The sequence below is a fragment of the Schistocerca nitens genome, chromosome 8, assembly GCF_023898315.1.
Source record: "Schistocerca nitens isolate TAMUIC-IGC-003100 chromosome 8, iqSchNite1.1, whole genome shotgun sequence".
Lineage (NCBI taxonomy): Eukaryota > Metazoa > Arthropoda > Insecta > Orthoptera > Acrididae > Schistocerca > Schistocerca nitens.
This window is the reverse complement of record NC_064621.1, coordinates 501,317,635-501,337,752: the sequence shown is the minus strand read 5'-3', so window position 1 is coordinate 501,337,752 and position 20,118 is coordinate 501,317,635. Positions and strand designations below refer to the sequence as shown.

Here is a 20,118-nt window from a genome sequence, read left to right as displayed (position 1 = left end):
GAGGATTGGAAATTGTGCAAAATTGGTGCATTGAACAGGTTCTGAGGTTTAATCCTAAGAAGACTGTTGTGGTGCCATTTACAAAGAAGCATATCCAACCTCAAGTTGGAATCTAAAGCTCTTCGATGAAACTCTACTTGTGAAGGGGATAATGAAATATCTAGAGGTAACCTTAGAATAGAAGCTAACATGGACCCCTCATATTAAGAATATCTGCCCCAAGGCAAAAACTACTCTAGTGAGTACCAGAAGGGCTTGTGGTAAAAACTGGAGCCTAAATCCCAGAGGTATGCAATGGATATACACCACAGTGGTTAGACCTAGGATTTCCTATGGGGCAGGAGTGTGGTGGAAGAAGGTAGAACAGTGGGTTGCAGCTAACGAGCTTGCTAAGGTGCAGAGACTGGCCTGCTTAGCCATAACAGGCGGAATTAGCAGCATACCAACCACTGGGTTGGAAGCCATGCTGGACATGCCTCCACTACACCTTTGGGTCAAGATGGAAGCAGCAGCTGGGGCATACAGACTTAAAACTGGCAAAAACTGGATCTCATCGGGATATCCAGAATCACACACTAACATAGTGAGTGAGGTAAACATAGGAATGGCTGGGGAAATGCCTGTCGACTATATAACAACTCCCAACTGCTTCAACAAGCCTTACAATATAATAACTGGAAGCAGGGAGCAGTGGGAAAAATCAGTTCGACACCGTACGGGGGACATTGTTTGGTTCATTGATGGGTCGAAATCAGACTAAGACATTGGGGCAGGGGTGTATGGGGTTCAGCCAAGACTGGAGGGCGTCATCTCTCTAGGAAAACTGGCCTCTGTATTCCAAGCTGAAATTACTGCAATCAGGGCATGTGTGGAGGAAAATATGCATAGGTGCTACAATGACTGTAGCATTTACATCTATTCGGACAACCAGGCAGCCCTGAAATCACTGGCAGCTCCTTCAACAAGATCTAAAATTGTTGCAGAATGCCACAGGACTCTGGTGGAGCAAGGGGGAATCAATGGGGTAAACCTAGTGTGGGTCCCTGGCCACTCAGAGATCTGTGGCAATGAACAGACAGACAGATTGGCCAGGATGGGGGCAATGACTCCATATATTGGATCGCAACCTGTCCCTACAATCAGCAAGGCTATGATCAAACTGGAACTACAGAAATGGCTCAGGAAGCAGCACGTAGAGTATTGGACCAAGGTCCATAAACAAAAACATGGTAAGGTAATGATGCCCAACCCATGTTTTAAAAGAAGCTCTGTAATCCTGGGACTGAACAGGAAAAGAGATCGAACTCATGACTGGACTGATGACCAGCTGTGGGAAGTTCAAAAAACACCTACACACAATGGGTATAATGGAATAAGACCTTAAATGTAGGATCTGTGATGAGGTTGACGAAACTGCATCACACCTAATCTTCGAATGCATGGCATTGGAGAGCAAAAGATACAGAATCTTCGGGACAACTAAACCTGAAGAAATTGTGTCTAACAAAAAACTGGTAAAGGGACTACTTGCACTATTTAAGGGCACTGGTTGGCTTTACTAGATATACAGGGAGTGATACCGCACAATGAACTCTATTTCAGCGCGGGCAGTGGCGGGTTAGACCTAAGCTGTTTTAGCTTCCCTGTCAAAATCAAATCAAAAATGTTAAATATGCCTCGTCTGTGGGGCAGAGGGTTCAGGCAATCTGCGTTGTCATTTCATGAATAACTAACCTGTCCTTGCAAGGCAGTACTCTTCTGAATAACCACTCTTTGCTGTTGTTGACCTGTGAGCAACTGAACACCAGTTCCGGATGATGCACCACGGAGAACCACTTTTCGTGCTTGTGGCTGTTGCTGGCCTACTACTGTGACTCTCTTTGGGTTCACCACTGTGGCGGTACCTGACGCCTGCTGGGATGGCGCCCTCACAATGCGTCCAGGTTGCATTGCTGGAGCGGATTTCGATGCTGCTGGTCCACCAATCTTGTAACACAAAATTATAAGAGTCATTTTTAGAAAAACAGGAAAATATAAATGATTTTCAAGTTACAATCAACAGATTCCAGTTAATCACATCTCAACTGTTTTCAACAGTAGCTAAAAAAGAGACATTGCCAAACTGGGCTCTTTTCAAATGATACGAGAACAGAACACTTGCAACTAAAACAGCTGGAGACTGTTGAAGTGACTTTACAATTGATATCAAGTTCTTTAAAATTTCTATAAGGAACTTGTCGTGTCAATAACCACAAACAGCATTTTCTAACAATTTAAAGATAAATAATCATATAAAACTAACTAAGCAGCATCTGATCCATTTGACTGGAAAGTATATTGCACAAAATTCTTGCTTACAGGTAGGAAAGCAAACTAAAGGTATATTAATCAAAGAAGGCAATACACCGATGGAAAAAATCCAAACATCAAGAAATAATTAATGTAGAGTAATGAAATTTCAGGAAACATTTGTCTAGGTAACGTGCTTAAGTGATTAATGTTGTAAGATCACAGGTTAAAGTAAGTGCAATAAAAGCCATTGAAAATGTGAAATGCTGGTACATCAATAACCAGTGTAATTGCCAGCATGTCAAATGCTAGCATGCAAACATGCATGCATTGTTTCGTATACATGCTGGATGTCAGTTCGTGCCAAGGAGTTCCATGCCTATTGCACTTGGTTGAGGTTGATTGCTGGCCCTCAACTGGTCTCCTCCTAACCAATACACTGCCATCACTGGCAGTGAGGCACAAATGTCTTTCATCAGAAAGCACAATAGTTTTCCACTACGCCCTCTAATCAGCTCTCACTTGACACCACTGAAGTCAAAAATGATGATGGTTTGAGTTCACTGGAATGCATGATACAGGGTGTCTGGCTCAGAGCTGTCCTTGAAGTAACTAACTTGCAACAGTTCATTGTGTCACTGTGATGCCAACTGCTGCTCAAATTGCTCCTGCAGTCACAGTACGATGTGCCACAGCCAAACACAGAATATGATGGGCTTCCTTCTCTGTAGTGCCACATGGCAGTCTGGAGCTCGGGCTTCTTGCAACCGTACCTTCCTGTGATCACCACTGCCAGCAATCATTTACAGAGGCTACTTTCCTGCCAAGGCTTTCTGCAATAATGGGGAAGGAACATTCAGCTTCTCATAGCCCTATTACAAGATCTCTTTCAAACTCGGTGAGCTGCTGATAAGATATCGTCATCATCTTATAGGCATACTTGACTATCAACAACTCACCATGTCCAATCTCAAAGGTAACTATAGTGCGCGTCATTATGACGGCGGCCGAGTTTAGGTTCGTTCTGCGCATCTGACGTCACAAAACACAGTCAGCCAATGAACAGAGAACAACGTTATCAGAGCTCGACTGCAGTGCAGAGCATGGACGAGTGTCTTCAGTTTTAGAAACGTTCAGTCATAAATGAAGTAATTGAACAAAAGCAATGTCTTCATAGCAGACTTTCTTTTATAGAAAGCTTTCTTTATAACAACTGCTTCATATTCTATTAATTAATTAAACCAAACAAGCAATAAGCCTCCTAATTCAGGCGATAGCAAGGACAGGTGTTTGTATCATTTTCACTAACCGCTTTTTCGCAATAAAGAACAGCGGTAATTGTTTATTTCCTATTGTACTTCGACAAAACGTGAGTAATTCATAGTCATACCAACAGTGTTATTCATGTTATCTGTTTTGTTTGTGTATCTTCTCTTCCGCAGTCGCTGTTTTACTATTCATATTGAGATATATTGTTTTGCGACAGTATTAAAAGTATTATTTAGAGCAGAATTTTGGCTCGTACGTTGCCGAGCTACTTGATCGTCTGACGCAATTCTTTGCTTTGCTGCTTTGGCAACATCATCATATTCAATGTCTTCGTCAACTGATCTATGTTTTGGCAAGTATTTGCTGTCCGTTGTGACAAATACAAATTGTTTGTGCACTGCGCCTTACTGACGATATATTTTAGTTTCCATGTTTTATTACATCCACAATTCAGTTATGTGTCCTTCGCCAACTTTGTTTTAATCAGAACTTTTTAGAAAAAAGCGAAATGACTCTGGTATAAATAAAACTTATTACAGTCGCGAATGGCGGAATATTTCTCAATATTATATACGACACCTATCTGGTACTTAAATGAGATATTGTTATACAGTAAATTTTATATTAAATTTAGGTAGCTTGTCCACATTTCATTCTCAACACTGTGGCAACTAAAATCGACCATACGGAAAGTATATGCTATGGACTTTTACCTCTGCAAACTCTTCAAAATTTCGTGCAATGATTTACTACATTGAATGCTGCACAATAACTGCACTGAACATCGAAACAAAATTAAGTCATTAATGGGGGGAAGGTATCAGTCAAGAAGATGCGTAAAAATCAAATTTTTGGGCCAATTAGTTTTTGTAAAATCGAATGAGAAGTGTGTCAAAGCAGTCGGAACACCAAGTGTCTGCACAGGAGAGCAGTGCAGTGATGACAAAATCGCGCACAGTGCAGAATGCGGGGAGCACGTCTCTGTAGCAGCGAAAGGGTTAATGCGGCCGTGTTGGCTTTATTTCATAAACTGCGCGCTCCCCCCTAAACGTAAGTTTGTGAACTATACTATACTATGGCGCTGCTTCTATTGGCGCGTGCGTCATTTGCAACTGGCAATGCAGCAATCTCCGGCGTCTGGCCAGGCATGCGCGAGCAGCCAAGATAAAAGAATTGAACTATAATGCTTAATGGTTACAGTGCTTGTGTAAAGAAAGCCTGATTTGTATCTTCATAGTGGCACTACTAGTGTCACTCTTACACGACTGGTGTGAAATTCGAATAGCCTTCTTTTGGATGTAGAAATATGCCAACCAACTTTCGTTTATCTCAGTCTTCTTCTTGCTATTAACGCCAGACATGCTTGACGACAGTGAAACCGCTGTCACATTTCAGCATTGTTTGAAATTATCGGTAGAGCTGCGCTACTCCCTTCAACGCCACCTAGGAACAAAGCCTACACATGCGAGCTGAGTAGGCTTTGTTCCTAGGTGGTGTTGCTTCCTTTGCTAGTCGGCAGATTACCCTTTGTTGCCTGTGCCATTACTGTTTTCGTAACTATTCTGCGCAGCAGTGCAAGGTTTGGCTTATGTATCTCAATGCATCCTTATAGTGATGTCTATAATTATAGACTTTGTGAGGAAGACTTGACTGCAGTATGAAGTGGTTCCTGATTAGTGACAAACATCATCAACATGGTCTGTCAACTGATGGATGGGACAGAGATACTCTACAGGCGAAAACGAGAAGTATGACGATAACTATTTATTGCTAGGCTTCACAAACACTACATTCAATGGTGAAGAATGTCTGCAGTCTGTAGTTTGTCTAACAATTTCAGCTGCTGTTAGCATGAAACCTAACAAGAGACATTTTGAAATCAAACATCCTGAATTAATGGGAAGACCATAGGATTTTTGTTTGTCAGGAAACTAAATGTTTTATTATCAACCCAAGAACTTTGCTACAACAACAAATGATACGTCTAAGGCTCTTTTAGCCTCTTACCAGATTTCTCATAGAATTGCTAAATGCAAGAAACTACACAGGGTTGCAGAAACTCTGATTTTACCAGCAGCAATTGATATAGTATCAACAATGTTTGGTGACTCATTTGCTCAAGAGTTGAAAAGTGTTCCTGTCTCGAATGACACATTGCATAGAAGAATTTCAGACATTTCTGATGATTTAGTTGAGCATTTAATCGATAAATTGTGCAACAACTATTTTGCACTTCAAGTGGACAAAGCAACTGACATTCATAAAGATGCTAATTTGATTGCTTGTGTTCATTTCGTTGATGAATTTAACATTCAAGAGGAATTTCTTTTCTGTGAGCCAATAGAGAAAACAGCTACAGCTGAAAGCCTTTTTGACATGCTTAATACTTTTTTTAATCAAAACGGTACATCATGGAATCGGTGCATTGGAGTCTGCACAGACGGAGCTCACTCAATGTCTGGAATTCGTGGTGGATTGCAAGTGAAAGTTAAAGCTGTAGCTCTTGATGCTGTATGGTCTCACTGAATAATACTGAGAGACTCTGGCCACTAAAGAATTTAGTCCACCCCTTCACAAAGTTCTGCAAACGGTTATACAAACAGTTAATATTATTAAGGCAAAATCTATAACTTGGAGGCTTTTTGAAGTGCTATATGAGGAGATGGGTGCTGAACACACTCAGTTGCTCTTTTTTAGTAATGATTGATGGCTTTTAAGGAGTAAAGTATTGAAAAGAATGTTTGCACTGAGGAATGAGGTATTTTTTAAGGAGAGAAGTCAGTCACTTTTTGGCAGACTGTTTCAAGAACGGAGATTTTTTATTTAAAATGGTTTACCTCTCTGATATTTTTGAGAATCTAAATATTCTTAACACTTCACTTCAACATAATCAGGCAACTGTACTATCGTGGAATGAAAAGGTGAAGGTGTTCATAAATAAATTAGAGCTGTGGAAAAACCGAATACAGAGTGGCATACTACACTCATGCTCATAAATTAAGGATAATTGCAGAATGTGGTGCCACAGAACGTGGCACTACACAAAACTGGCACTAATAGCATAGGCACATATGGAACACACACGACACAGATCTGTTAAGTCCACGGTATTGGTGATAAGTTGAGAAAACCATCCCGAAACACTTGTGCTACAAAAGACCACTGTTTCTTGCGAATGTACCCTGATATCAATATGGGATATTATCACCATGCATACGTACAGACCGCACAATGGGTTGGCATACTCTGGATCAGATGGCTGAGCAGCTGCTGGTGTATAGCCTCCCATTTTTGCAGCAGTGCCCGTTGGAGCTCCTGAAGTTTACTAGGTGTTTGAAGACGAGCAACAATAAGTCAACCGAGAGCATCCTAGACGTGCTTGATGGGGTTTAGGTCTGGAGAACAGGCAGGCCACTCCATTTGCCTGATATCTTCCGTTTCAAGGTACTCCTCCACAATGGCAGCTCGATGGGGCTGTGCATTATCACCCATCAGGAGGAAGGTGGGACACAGTGCACCCTCGGAAAGGCGGACATACTGGTGCAAAACGATGTCCCGATACACCTGACCTGTTACAGTTCCTCAGTCAAAGACATGCAGGGGTGTATGTGCACATCATAATTCCACTCCACACCATCAAACCACGACCTCCATAAAGGTCCCTTTCAAGGACATTAAGGGGTTGGTATCTGGTTCTTGGTTACGCCAGATGAAAACTGGCAAGAATCACTGTTCAGACTATACCTGGACTTGTCCACGAACATAACCTGGGACCGCTGTTTCAATGACCTTGTACTATAGACTGTGTGTCTGGAGACAACTGTTCCAGTGGCTGCGGTAATATACTGAGCAAGGCTACCTGCAGCACTCTGGCCGTCTGCAGGCACTGATGGTGAGATATCGGTCTTCTTGTGGTGTTGCTAACTGTGTATGTCCCATACTTTAGTGGCTGGACACATTTCCTGTTTGCCGGAATCGTTTCCATAATCTTGAGATCACACTTTGTGGCGCACAGAGGGCCTGTGCTACAACCTGCTGTGTTTGACCAGGCTCCAGCCGCCCTAGTGTTCTACCCCATTAATATGTATTCTTTGAGCCATTTTCAACATACATTCACCATTAGCACGTCTGAAAACATCTGCACACTTACTCGCTGCACCGTACTCTGACATGCACCAACACACCTCTGCGTATGTGGACTGCTGCCAGCGCCAATGCACCACATGGTCATACCCCAAGGTGCTTTAAACCCGTAAACCACCCACCAGAGCATTGTTTCACCATGTATCAGCATTATCCTTAATTTATGAGCATGAGTGTAGGTATGTTCCTTACTGTAGTGTCACTGTTAGAGGACACAGAAAATCTGATACTTCCAATGACTTGCTTTCATCATCATCTTGCTAAATTAACAGTTCACTTCGAGAAGTATTTCAGCAACGATTTAATTAAACTTAATTGGATTGAAAATCCATTCACAAATGCTCCTGGACCATCATTTCTAAATACGAAGAGCAAGAACAACTTATTGAACTCGCTTGTGATACTTCACTGAAGAATAAATTTAATGAAGTGTCTTTGCTGGAGTTTTGGATACATATTAGCAAGGATTTTCCAACACTAAGCAAAAATGCAGTGAAGATCCTGATTCCTTTTTGCAACGACATACTTGTGCAAGATTAGATTTTCAGCTTTTTCAGCTGTGAAGTCCACTACTGTTCAAAGCTAAATGTAAACAAAGAACTTCGAGTGGCTCTTTCTGCTATTCCTCCACATCTTGAGGAACTTTGTTCCCAAAAGCAAGCGCATCCATCACACTAAACTTCTTAATTTAAATTTTTATTGCTCTTATAATTCTTGTTTGTTGAATTGTACATAATGTTCATTTCATAGTTTTTGCATAAATGAAAATGCGATAAAGATAAAAAATTTGTTCCATATTTTCATTACAATGAGTCTTGCTATTTTTGGTTTCTGCTGCATAAAATCCTTTTCAATTGAATTTGGTAAATATAATGAGGAACAAATATAAAATATGACTACTTTTATTAATAACAATAGGCTGGGGGCCTGATACTATTTTTCCTAGTGAAGGGGGTCCGCAAGGAAATATACTCCTTTCACCTTTCCTTTCTTTGCTTAGCATTAGTTCTCTGTCTGAGCTCTTGATATTCATATAGCTACTTTTGTTTACTCCAAAGGTTTCTCTAAATTCCTTATAAGTGGTATATATCTTTCTCCAAATTATACATGCTTCTACAGGCTTGCATTTGTTCTCTATCTGTCCCTGCTTAGCCATTTTGCACTTTGTGCCAATCTCATTTTGTAGACATTTGTACTTTGTTTCACCTTCTTCATTTGCTGCAGTTCTGTATTTTCTCCTTTCATTAATTAAATTCAGTATCTGTTGTCTTGTCCAAGGATTTCTACTACACCATGTCTTTTTACCTATTTGATCCTCTGCTGCCTTCACTATTTCAACATTCAAAGCTACTCATCAATGTTTACTGTATTTCCTGTGCGTGCGCGCATGCACACACGTGCTTAAACTAATAAAGAGCAATAGTTCATAAGCTAGTGAAATTTTCTCTTCCGTCCACATATAGATGAGGTACAGGTAAGATATTGTCTATGCATGTATTTTCTTTTAAATCATGGAATATCTGCTATTTTAATACAGTCTTATAATCTCTTTTCAGTTCACATGATTGATGTTTTTAGAATCCATGCTGGTTGGCAAGGAGGAGGACATTATGTTCAAGATTTTAGAAGCCTATGAAATGTAGAGAATCAGGAGACGGTTTAAGATCACATGAATTGGTTCAATGGAAAACAATGACCTCCTTACTTTATGTCAATGACCAGCAGAAACGGCTAATACAATACACAATCAATATGAAAGATAGGATGATTGGCCACAAATGAGTTGTTACTGCAAACTGTAGTTGAAGGGGTGGTGGAAAGAAAGAATCACAGGAGCTACCTTAGATAAATGTAAGTTAATGTGTATGGGTGGGAAAAACAATACAGTAACATTCGAGTACAGCACTAGTAGGGTGTACGTCAAAACAGTAACATTGATTAAATATCTAGATGTAACACTGCAAACTGATATGAAGTGGAATGAGCATGTAAGGACAGTGTAGCTCCTCCGTAAAGGAGACAGTACATAGAATGCTAGTGCGACTGCAGAAAAATCCTACTGCTGCCAAAGTACATTTCACATAAAGACTATGAAGATAAGATGACAGAAATTAGGGCTTATATGGAGGGTTTTAGAGTCATTTTCCCTTGCTCTATTTGTGAGTGGAACAGGAAAGGAAATGGACCAGTAGTGGTACAACATAACCCCCGCCATTCACTGTAAGGCAATTTGCGAAATACGTATGTATATGCAGATGTAGATATGAGTATACTGAAATGAGGAGCATACATGGTAAGTGTGAGGAATCGAGAACTGCATCAAACCACTGCGAGGAATGGAGAACTGCACAAAACCAACCTTATGGTTGATGACCAAAACAACATTTCTGTACACTCTAAAATAATAGCCATTATGGTACTTAATCACTGTTTATCCTACCACAGAACAATTATTAATATTACCACATATAAGTAATGGACCAGTAGTGGTACAACATAACCCCCGCCATTCACTGTAAGGCAATTTGCGAAATACGTATGTATATGCAGATGTAGATATGAGTATACTGAAATGAGGAGCATACATGGTAAGTGTGAGGAATCGAGAACTGCATCAAACCACTGCGAGGAATGGAGAACTGCACAAAACCAACCTTATGGTTAATGACCAAAACAACATTTCTGTACACTCTAAAATAATAGCAATTATGGTACTTAATCACTGTTTATCCTACCACAGAACAATTATTAATATTACCACATATAAGTAATGAGAGAAATAATCTGTATTCACTGGATGGCATACATAAATCACAACTGGGTGCCATTTTTGTGAAATGGTTACTATTGAGTAAGTATGAAGAGCAATAATGGTCACATAAAATTATACTTACATTTTTCCGTAGAACTGGAATGCCCTGTACTGACTGTTTGGTGACTACAGACACCTTCTGTATAGGATGCTGTTTAAGCTGCTGGCCTCCTTGCGATAAGAATTGTTGTTGTGGCGGTATTTGTTGATGCTGTTGGTGGAAGTGGTGTTGATGCTTTTGCTGATGCTTTAACTGCCGCTGTTAGGAATATTTTGAAAACAGTTCTTTATTTACAATGACATTTCAATACACACAAAAATTTCATTCTGTTCTTTAATTAAATTAATTATCACTTTGTAGTGCAGATGGTGTATATTACTAGCACTGCAACTGTCCTTTCAATTACACAATAAAGCTTATTTTGAACAGATAAGCAATGAAACAAGACACTTGTAACATTGAAATCTGCAGTAGTAGTTCAGTGTCTTCGGGATTTTTAAGAAATGACACTGATCCAAATATCTACAATACCCAATGTCAGTAATGGTTCTTTTTTTATGTGCAGTATGTTACATTCATAAACATGCATGGTCAATTGCCAATCCCTGCATTCATCAATTCTCTGCAGGTATGCCTGCAATTCACTATCATCTTTTGACATTGGTATCTTCCTACAGGCACGTAATCTGCAAACAATTTCGTGGAGCTTCCAATGTTGTCCACGGGGCCATTTATATAGCTTGTAAACAGTAATGGTCATATCCACATTTACTTATGTACTCCTGGAATTATCTTGAATCCAGTCAGCTGGTCCGATTGTCAATAAGGTCTTATTTTTTTCACTACGTGATAGTGCGGGACTGTACCAAATGCCCTTCTGAAGTCAAGGAACACATCAATCTGAAAATCGATATCAAAAGTGCTGTGGGTCTGAGAGAGGAACAGAGCGATCTGAGTTTCATAAGATTTGTGAAATCCATTTTGAGTTTTATAGATGCATGTTTGTTCTCAAAAACCTCCATAATATGTGAGGATAAAACAGATTCCATAATTCTACAACCGATTGACATCAGCGATATGGGCCTGTAATTACGTACGTCTCATGGTACCCTTCATTGCTCCAATGACCTATGATAAACTGCTGCTGGAAGGGAAGGCAAGTTCTCTGTACCATCTCTATAGAATCTTAAAAGGTATCTCATCTGTTCCAGATGTTAATGATTTCCATCTGATTACCGATTTTACCTACACTTACAACTTCTTAGTTTTAGTCAGACTGGTTGGCTAAATTTTGGTTTCACAGTCACTGAACGTATCTCTTGTTGCTCTCCTTACACTCATTTTCATTTTGTTCAGCCTTTGTTGTCAGCTAGGTTTTTAGTTCTCTTAAATTTGTGATGAAACTCTGTTTTTTTTAGCAACTTTCTAACGAAACTATTGAACCAACTGGATCTTTTGCATGCCTTAAAGCCTTGCTTGGAACACACTTTTCTAAGGCATATGGAATATTTACTTCAACACACTTTGGGCTACAAATTAACATCATTATCACTTAGCTGAATGTATTCTTTAATATATATTTTAATAGTTCAAAGTTATCAACCACAAATTAAAAAAAGCTTCGAATAGTAGTTTTCCAAAGAAAGATTAATCTCTCAGCTTTAATATTTTTTCTGCTATTACACTGTATAGTATAGTTACTTTTTATAGCGTATCAATGGTGAGCAGACTACACATAAGAAAATACACTATGTTAAAAAATGGAATGGATGGGAAACGGATATTAATCTCATTAATGTTGTTGTCAAGTAAAACTACTTTGAATTCAACGGACAACTGTACCAGCAGTCTGATGGGCTCGCTATGGGCAACCCTTTAGCCGGCATCATTGCCGACATCTTTATCAATTCCTTGGAAAGAAAAGCTGTTTAACCATGTCTCAGCCGCTTCACTAGGTATCTTTTCTTACACAAGATACGTTGATGATATTCTAGTCATCTATAACAGACCCGCCGATAGAATTGATCATATATTTAAACTTTTTAACGAACTCCATGAAAAAATTTCTTTCACTATTGAACTCGAAAACGAAAACCGCCAATTACATTATTCAGACTTGATGCTTACAGTAGAAGACAATAACAATACTTTCAATATTTTTCGAACAGAAACGTATACTGACCAAATCGTGCCTGCTTCCTCTTTTCATCCACAGTCTCAAAAAATGGCCTTTTTTCACTCTGCCGTTCACCGAGCCACCTCTATACCACTTTCAACAGAAAAGTTTAATGAGGAGATTAATTTACTTAAAACCATAGCAGGCAATAATGAATATACACCTAACGTAGTGGACGATATCCTAAAAAAGAAAACTGCAAGAACTACCACGCTCAACACCTCATGCACTGAAATTTACCCAAAAAACATTTTTCTATTCCTTTCATAGGACCCATTTCCTATCAGATTCAGCGCATGCTCTGCAACAAATACAACTGCAATGTTGCCTTCTCTACTAATAATAATCTAAAGAGAAACTTCATTCATAATTTGAAATCCATTCGCTCCCCTACAGAAAGTTCTGGCGTTTATAAGATCATCTATGATACCTGCTCCTCCTATTATATAGGGCAAACTGGACGTGCTTTCACCATCAGATATAAAGAACATCTTTTGAGAAAGAACGGCACCAGTCCCCTAAATTCATCCTTTGCCGATCATCTCTTAATTACTGGACACGCGCCTAAAGCCATAGGCGATAACAATATTCTACATACTGAAAAGAAGAATGTTTCAGAGGAATTGGAAATTTTCAAACATCTCTCTCATCATGATGGCCTCATTCTCAACAAACAGCTGCAGCTGCGAAATAAAAACTTTTTCGACTGTATAAAGCCATTGCTTGATTTTGATTCAGATTTCCTCATGCAATTTACCGAAATGTTGTTTTCCTGTTACATCTTTGCTGTTTTCTTGTATGTCATAACTAACGTTTTTTTACGTTAGAAAATGTATCTCTGTTTAAAGCAGATAAATATGTAACTTCATCCTATTATTATTAGTGCTTATGTTATGCCTGAATCAGCTGCATCACAATTTCATGTGTCTAATTTTGAATGTACACTAGCCTAGTTGTTTCTGTGGCCACTAGATGGCGCTCGTAGCAACACCATGTTTACTTGCCCACACTTTCTAACGTGAGCACCTCAGTCTTGTTGCAACCCTTGTTCACTAAAGTACGAGCAGCCCTTAGCGGCTCGCCATCTTTCTTACAACTATTCATGACGTTGCTTTTCTGGCTTAGATCTTTTTTAATATGTGACTTGTAAGTACTCCATCTTTTTCCAGTAAGTACAAACTTTAATTTTATTAATGTATTATATACATAATATGTTTTAGAACAGTTAGTCTAATTCTGAAGACGATGCTCATAGTAGCGTCGAAACCTGGTCAATTTTGACTTAATATTTGTGACCGAGGGCTTATTTGTTCCAAGATATTTTTTTTAATTTTTCCATTTTGTGTTCAATATCTTTGTTGGGGGACCAGATGAAAATCTGAAAATTTCACAGTTAATAGACCTTTATGGTATCAAACTTCAGTATAAATTTTAACTTTGAGATTCAATTGGAAGTTATGGAAAAAAAAGATTACAAACTTGAGTCAAATATATGTTTTTTAACATCTGTGATATCTGGTATGCTAATCAAATAAAGTATACCAACTACATAATGTAACAAACCACATTACACTAGCTAATGATTATTTGTCGAAACAATGCTGTGGTAATTGTTTCAGCAGGCTAACAATTGCATCTGCAAGCCTATACAAGTCTTACCGTTGTCATCCCCATTACACCAACAATTGTCTACTTACACTTATTTATCTAGAAGTTCTTGAAATGTGCAGTTGAAAAATGGTGTCTCAGTGTTCTGCTGGTGTTATTGTTAATGAAGCATGTCATAAAAGTGTGTAAGGAGTGTATCCTAAAGACATTACTTTAACTGAAGATTACAGTGAAGAAGAAAAAGTGTTATTTTATTTACAAGTCGGCCCAGATGTCAAATCAACATGCAAGTACCATGAAATGAAATACTTAAAAAAAAAATTCATCAACTTTTTGGTCAATCTTGCATGGACCCTTATAAAAACATATAACAAAAGGTCAGCGAGAAATAAAATTTGATCGTTACTCTAAAAATAAAAGCCCTTTTGTCAATCTCGTACCAGGAAAATCAAAGTGTCCAATATGTTATTATAAGATACTTGTAATTCACAAGAGAAAGGATAGTGAAACCTCAGATACAGAATTTTGTGACTTATCAGCAACCATTAAAAAAGTAGATGTTGTTGTTGTGGTCTTCAGTCATGAGACTGGTTTGATGCAGCTCTCCATGCTACTCTATCCTGTGCAAGCTTCTTCATCTCCCAGTACCTATTGCAACCTACATCCTTCTGAATCTGCTTAGTGTATTCATCTCTTGGTCTCCCTCTACGATTTTTACCCTCCATGCTGCCCTCCAATGCTAAATTTGTGATCCCTTGATGCCTCGAAACATGTCCTACCAACCGATCCCTTCTTCTTGTCAAGTTGTGCCACAAACTTCTCTTCTCCCCAATCCTATTCAATACCTCCTCATTAGTTACGTGATCTACCCACCTTATCTTCAGCATTCTTCTGTAGCACCACATTTCGAAAGTTTCTACTCTCTTCTTGTCCAAACTGGTTATCGTCCATGTTTCACTTCCATACATGGCTACACTCCATACAAATACTTTCAGAAACGATTTCCTGACACTAAATCTATACTCGATGTTAACAAATTTCTCTTCTTCAGAAACGATTTCCTTGCCATTGCCAGTCTACATTTTATATCCTCTCTACTTCAACCATCATCAGTTATTTTACTCCATAAATAGCAAAACTCCTTTACTACTTTAAGTGTCTCATTTCCAAATCTAATCCCCTCAGCATCACCCGATTTAATTTGACTACATTCCATTATCCTCGTTTTGCTTTTGTTGATGTTCATCTTATATCCTCCTTTCAAGACACTGTCCATTCCGTTCAACTGCTCTTCCAAGTCCTTTGCTGTCTCTGACAGAATTACAATGTCATCAGCGAACCTCAAAGCTTTTACTTCTTCTCCATGAATTTTAATACCTACTCCGAATTTTTCTTTTGTTTCCTTTACTGCTTGCTCAATATACAGATTGAATAACATTGGGGAGAGGCTACAACCCTGTCTCACTCCTTTCCCAACCACTGCTTCCCTTTCATGCCCCTCGACTCTTATAACTGCCATCTGGTTTCTGTACAAATTGTAAATAGCCTTTCACTCCCGGTATTTTACCCCTGCCACCTTCAGAATTTGAAAGAGAGTATTCCAGTTAACGTTGTCAAAAGCTTTCTCTAAGTCTACAAATGCTAGAAACGTAGGTTTGCCTTTCTTTAATCTTTCTTCTAAGATAAGTCGTAAGGTTAGTATTGCCTCACGTGTTCTAACATTTCTACGGAATCCAAACTGATCTTCCCCGAGGTCTGCTTCTACCAGTTTTTCCATTCGTCTGTAAAGAATTCGTGTTAGTATTTTGCAGCTGTGACTTATTAAACTGATAGTTCGGTAATTTTCACATCTGTCAACACCTGCTTTCTTTGGGATTGGAATTATTATATTCTTCTTGAAGTCTGTGGGTATTTCGCCTGTCTCATACATCTTGCTCACCAGACGGTAGAGTTTTGTCATGACTGGCTCTCCCAAGGCCATCAGTAGTTCTAATGGAATGTTGTCTACTCCCGGGGCCTTGTTTCGACTCAGGTCTTTCAGTGCTCTGTCAAACTCTTCACGCAGTATCTTATCTCCCATTTCATCTTCATCTACATCCTCTTCCATTTCCATAATATTGTCCTCAAGTACATCGCCCTTGTATAAACCCTCCATATACTCCTTCCACCTTTCTGCCTTCCCTTCTTTGCTTAGAACTGGGTTGCCATCTGAGCTCTTGATATTCATACAAGTGGTTCTCTTCTATCCAAAGGTCTCTTTAATTTTCCTGTAGGCAGTATCTATCTTACCCCTAGTGAGACAAGCCTCTACATCCTTACATTTGTCCTCTAGCCATCCCTGCTTAGCCATTTTGCACTTCCTGTCGATCTCATTTTTGAGATGTTTGTATTCCTTTTTGCCTGCTTCATTTACTGCATTTTTATATTTTCTCCTTTCGCCAATTAAATTCAATATTTCTTCTGTTACCCAAGGATTTCTATTAGCCCTCGTCTTTTTACCTTCTTGATCCTCTGCTGCCTTGTGAAATCCTGGGTATATTGCCTGCTAGTAAAATTAGAAAACTAAGTCAAGATAAAAGACCAAGTGCCTTGAAAACAAAAACTGAGTAAGTGGCAGCTACAGTCAAGAAGAAGTTGGAAGTTTCATTTCAAAATACAATTTGTACTAAAACAGATAGAAGTTCTAAAACTTCACCAACAAAATATGATGATTTGATAGAAAAACTAAAAACTAAATGCAGTACTACAAACAAAGAGGATACAATTAAGATTATCAGTTTACTGCCGAATCTTGGAGTCGAGCAAAAGTTAGTGATGAATTTAATGTGTCAGAACGTCTTGTTAAGTTAACAAGGCAATTAGTAAAAGAACAGGGAATTTTACCAGCATTACAAAAGAAAAGTGCATCTAATTTGGTAGATAAAAACACAATCAATAAAGTTATTAAGTATTATGACACTGACAATAACAACTATTTGATGTCTGACAAAAAAAAGACTGTGTTTCTGTGAAAGAAAATGGTTCTAAGATTCAAAGACAAAAAAGGTTAATATTGTGTAATTGAAATGAACTATTCACTGAATTTAAAAAAGAGAATCCTGACATAAAAATTGGAAGATTAAAGTTTTGCGAGTTGACACCAAGATGGTGTATTGTTGCAGGGGCATCTGGCACCCATAATGTGTGTGTGTGTGTGTGTGTGTGTGTGTGTGTGTGTGTGTGTTTTACAATTGTAAGATCAAGGGAAAATGTGAAAATTGGCCAGGCAAACAACCCTTATGTGACATGTTTGAAGAATCCAAAGATGATGATTTGATGCCTGACAATATAAAACACAAACAATGGGTGACAAAAGACGGAACTGAAATGGTGACAGTCATAAAATCATGAGAAGAGTTTTCTAAAGTGTTGGTGGCTAACCTTGAAAATCTGAAAATGCATTATTTTATTACAAAAGCTAAAAGTAAATTTTTGAAAGTTAAAAAGCAAACCATGGCAGCTGATGAATGCTTAGTTCTTGCTGACTTTTTGGAAAATTATTCCTTTGTTGTTCAAGATGAAGTACAAGGGCACCAATGGGTAAAAAAAAAAAGGCCGTAACAAATTACATTAAACAGCAACACTCTTCCATAATAACAAAATGATTTACTTTTCGGATGGGGCAGCAAAAACACAGATGATGTGACTTACCGAACGAAAGTGCTGGCAGGTAGATAGACACACAAACCAACACAAACATACACACGAAATTCAAGCTTTCGCAACAAACTGTTGCCTCATCAGGAAAGAGGGAAGGAGAGGGAAAGACGAAAGGATGTGGGTTTTAAGGGAGAGGGTAAGGAGTCATTCCAATCCTGGGAGTGGAAAGACTTACCTTAGGGGGAAAAAAGGACAGGTATACACTCGCACACACACCCACATCCAACCACACATACACAGACACAAGCAGACATTTGTAAAGGCAAAGGGCTGTAAAAAAACATATCAAAGGAATTACCTACATTTTTGTACAATGTGAGGAAATACACGAAGTCTATGACAGTGTCTTGAAGGAAAGGTACTACACTTGTCAGAAGATTAAAGGCACTCGATATTTTCATTGTTTTGTACCCCATTCACACAACTTACTGAGGTGTAAGATCACATCAGCTTCGCCTGATAGTGAACTTCATCAGTGTGGAAAACTTCTACAACTGGTTCTTCAAAATAAAGACATAGTGGCTTGTGTTTATGATGAACAGTGCTGGATTGGCGAAGTTGGTAATATTGACTGTCAAAACCAAAACCAATATCAACATGTTGTATTTTATCACCCTCCAGGACCAAGGACATCTTTTAAAAAAATTGAGAAGGATCAAGTTTGGGTGCCACTTAAAAATTTACTAAGGAAGATGGTTCCCATGGAAGTTACAACTGTGACTGGGTGAACTTATAATCTAATACCCAAAGTGAGTGAAAAAATTTCTCAAATGTTCAATGAGCAATGCACTAAAAACAAATAATAATAGAACAATATAATGTAATTAGTAGGCTTATTATCAATAAAAAAAGTAAGTAATCATAGATATGATTAAATTATATACTGTAATTGATATATTTTATTCCATAAGCCTAGATATCGCAGATGTTAAAAAACGTATTTTTGACTCGTGTTTGTAATTTGTTTTCCATAACTTCCAATTGATTCTCAAAGTTGAAATTTATACTCAAATTTGATATCATAAAGGTCTATTAACGGTGAAATTTTCAGATTTTTATCTGGTCCCCAACAAAGGTAATGCAGTCAACAAAATTGAAAAATTAAAAAAAAAAAAAAACATTTTTTAAAATGGCGTATTTTTTTAAGTGTAAGCCGCTCACCATTGATACCCTATAAAAAGTAACTATACTATACAGTGGTGAAATAGCAGAAAAAATATTAAAGCTGAGAAATTAATCTTTCTTTGGAAAACTACTGTTCAAAAACAGAGGTTTTTTTTTTAAATTTTTGGCTAATAACTTTGAACTATTAAAAATATATTAAAGAATACATTCAGCTAAGTGATAATGATGTTAATTTGTAGCCCAGAGTGTGTTGAACTAAATGCATTCTATCTGGAAGGCTTAGGACAATTCACTACTGTCGCCAGAAACTTCGTCATGCCACAAAGTGTCAAAAATTTTGTGCTAGAAGACAGCATACAATTTAGATCAGTGTATTCTAATTTGAGAATTTATCTCATGCAACAACTTTTCGGTAAGCAGGATTTCTAATATAAGATATCTGTAAATACATAAACTTCAGTAGAGAAATTTATTTCTGTTCAATAGCATTGAGAAATCTGCACAGCAACTTTTAGTGTAACTTTATTCTCCTTTGGTATATTTTGTATACATTTCAAACTCAGTAGCGCCATTTGAGACCTTGTATCTATTTTATCTTATATCTATCCCCCCCACGAACCATGGACCTTGCCGTTGGCGTGGAGGCTTGCGTGCCTCAGCAACACAGATAGCCATACTGCAGGTGCAACCATAACGGAGGGGTATCTGTTGAGAGGCCAGACAAACATGTGGTTCCTGAAGAGGGGCAGCAGCCATTTCAGTAGTTGCAGGGCAACAGTCTGGATGATTGATTGATCTGGTGTTGTAACACTAACAAAAACAGCCTTGCTGTGCTGGTACTGCAAATGGCTAAAAGCAAGGGGAAACTATCGCCATAATTTTTCCCGAGGGCATGCGGCTCTTCTGTATGGTTAAATGGTGATGGTGTCCTCTTGGGTAAAATATTCCGGAGGTAAAATAGTCCCCCATTTGGATCTCCGGGCGGGGACTACTAAG

The 20,118-nt window shown here is 38.5% G+C and overlaps 1 protein-coding gene across 2 annotated transcripts in view; it reads right to left on the bottom strand.

Annotated features, from left to right (window-relative positions):
* Positions 1-20,118, bottom strand: part of LOC126199239 (RNA-binding protein 33-like) — a 222,544-nt gene that overhangs the window by 28,313 nt on the left and 174,113 nt on the right. For both annotated transcript variants that reach the window (XM_049936032.1, XM_049936031.1), the window contains exons 14-15: positions 10,596-10,772; positions 1,735-1,986 (exon numbers count right to left, since the gene is read on the bottom strand). In XM_049936032.1, the coding sequence (XP_049791989.1) occupies positions 1,735-1,986; positions 10,596-10,772 (429 nt within the window). The remainder of the gene's footprint in view (positions 1-1,734; positions 1,987-10,595; positions 10,773-20,118) is intronic.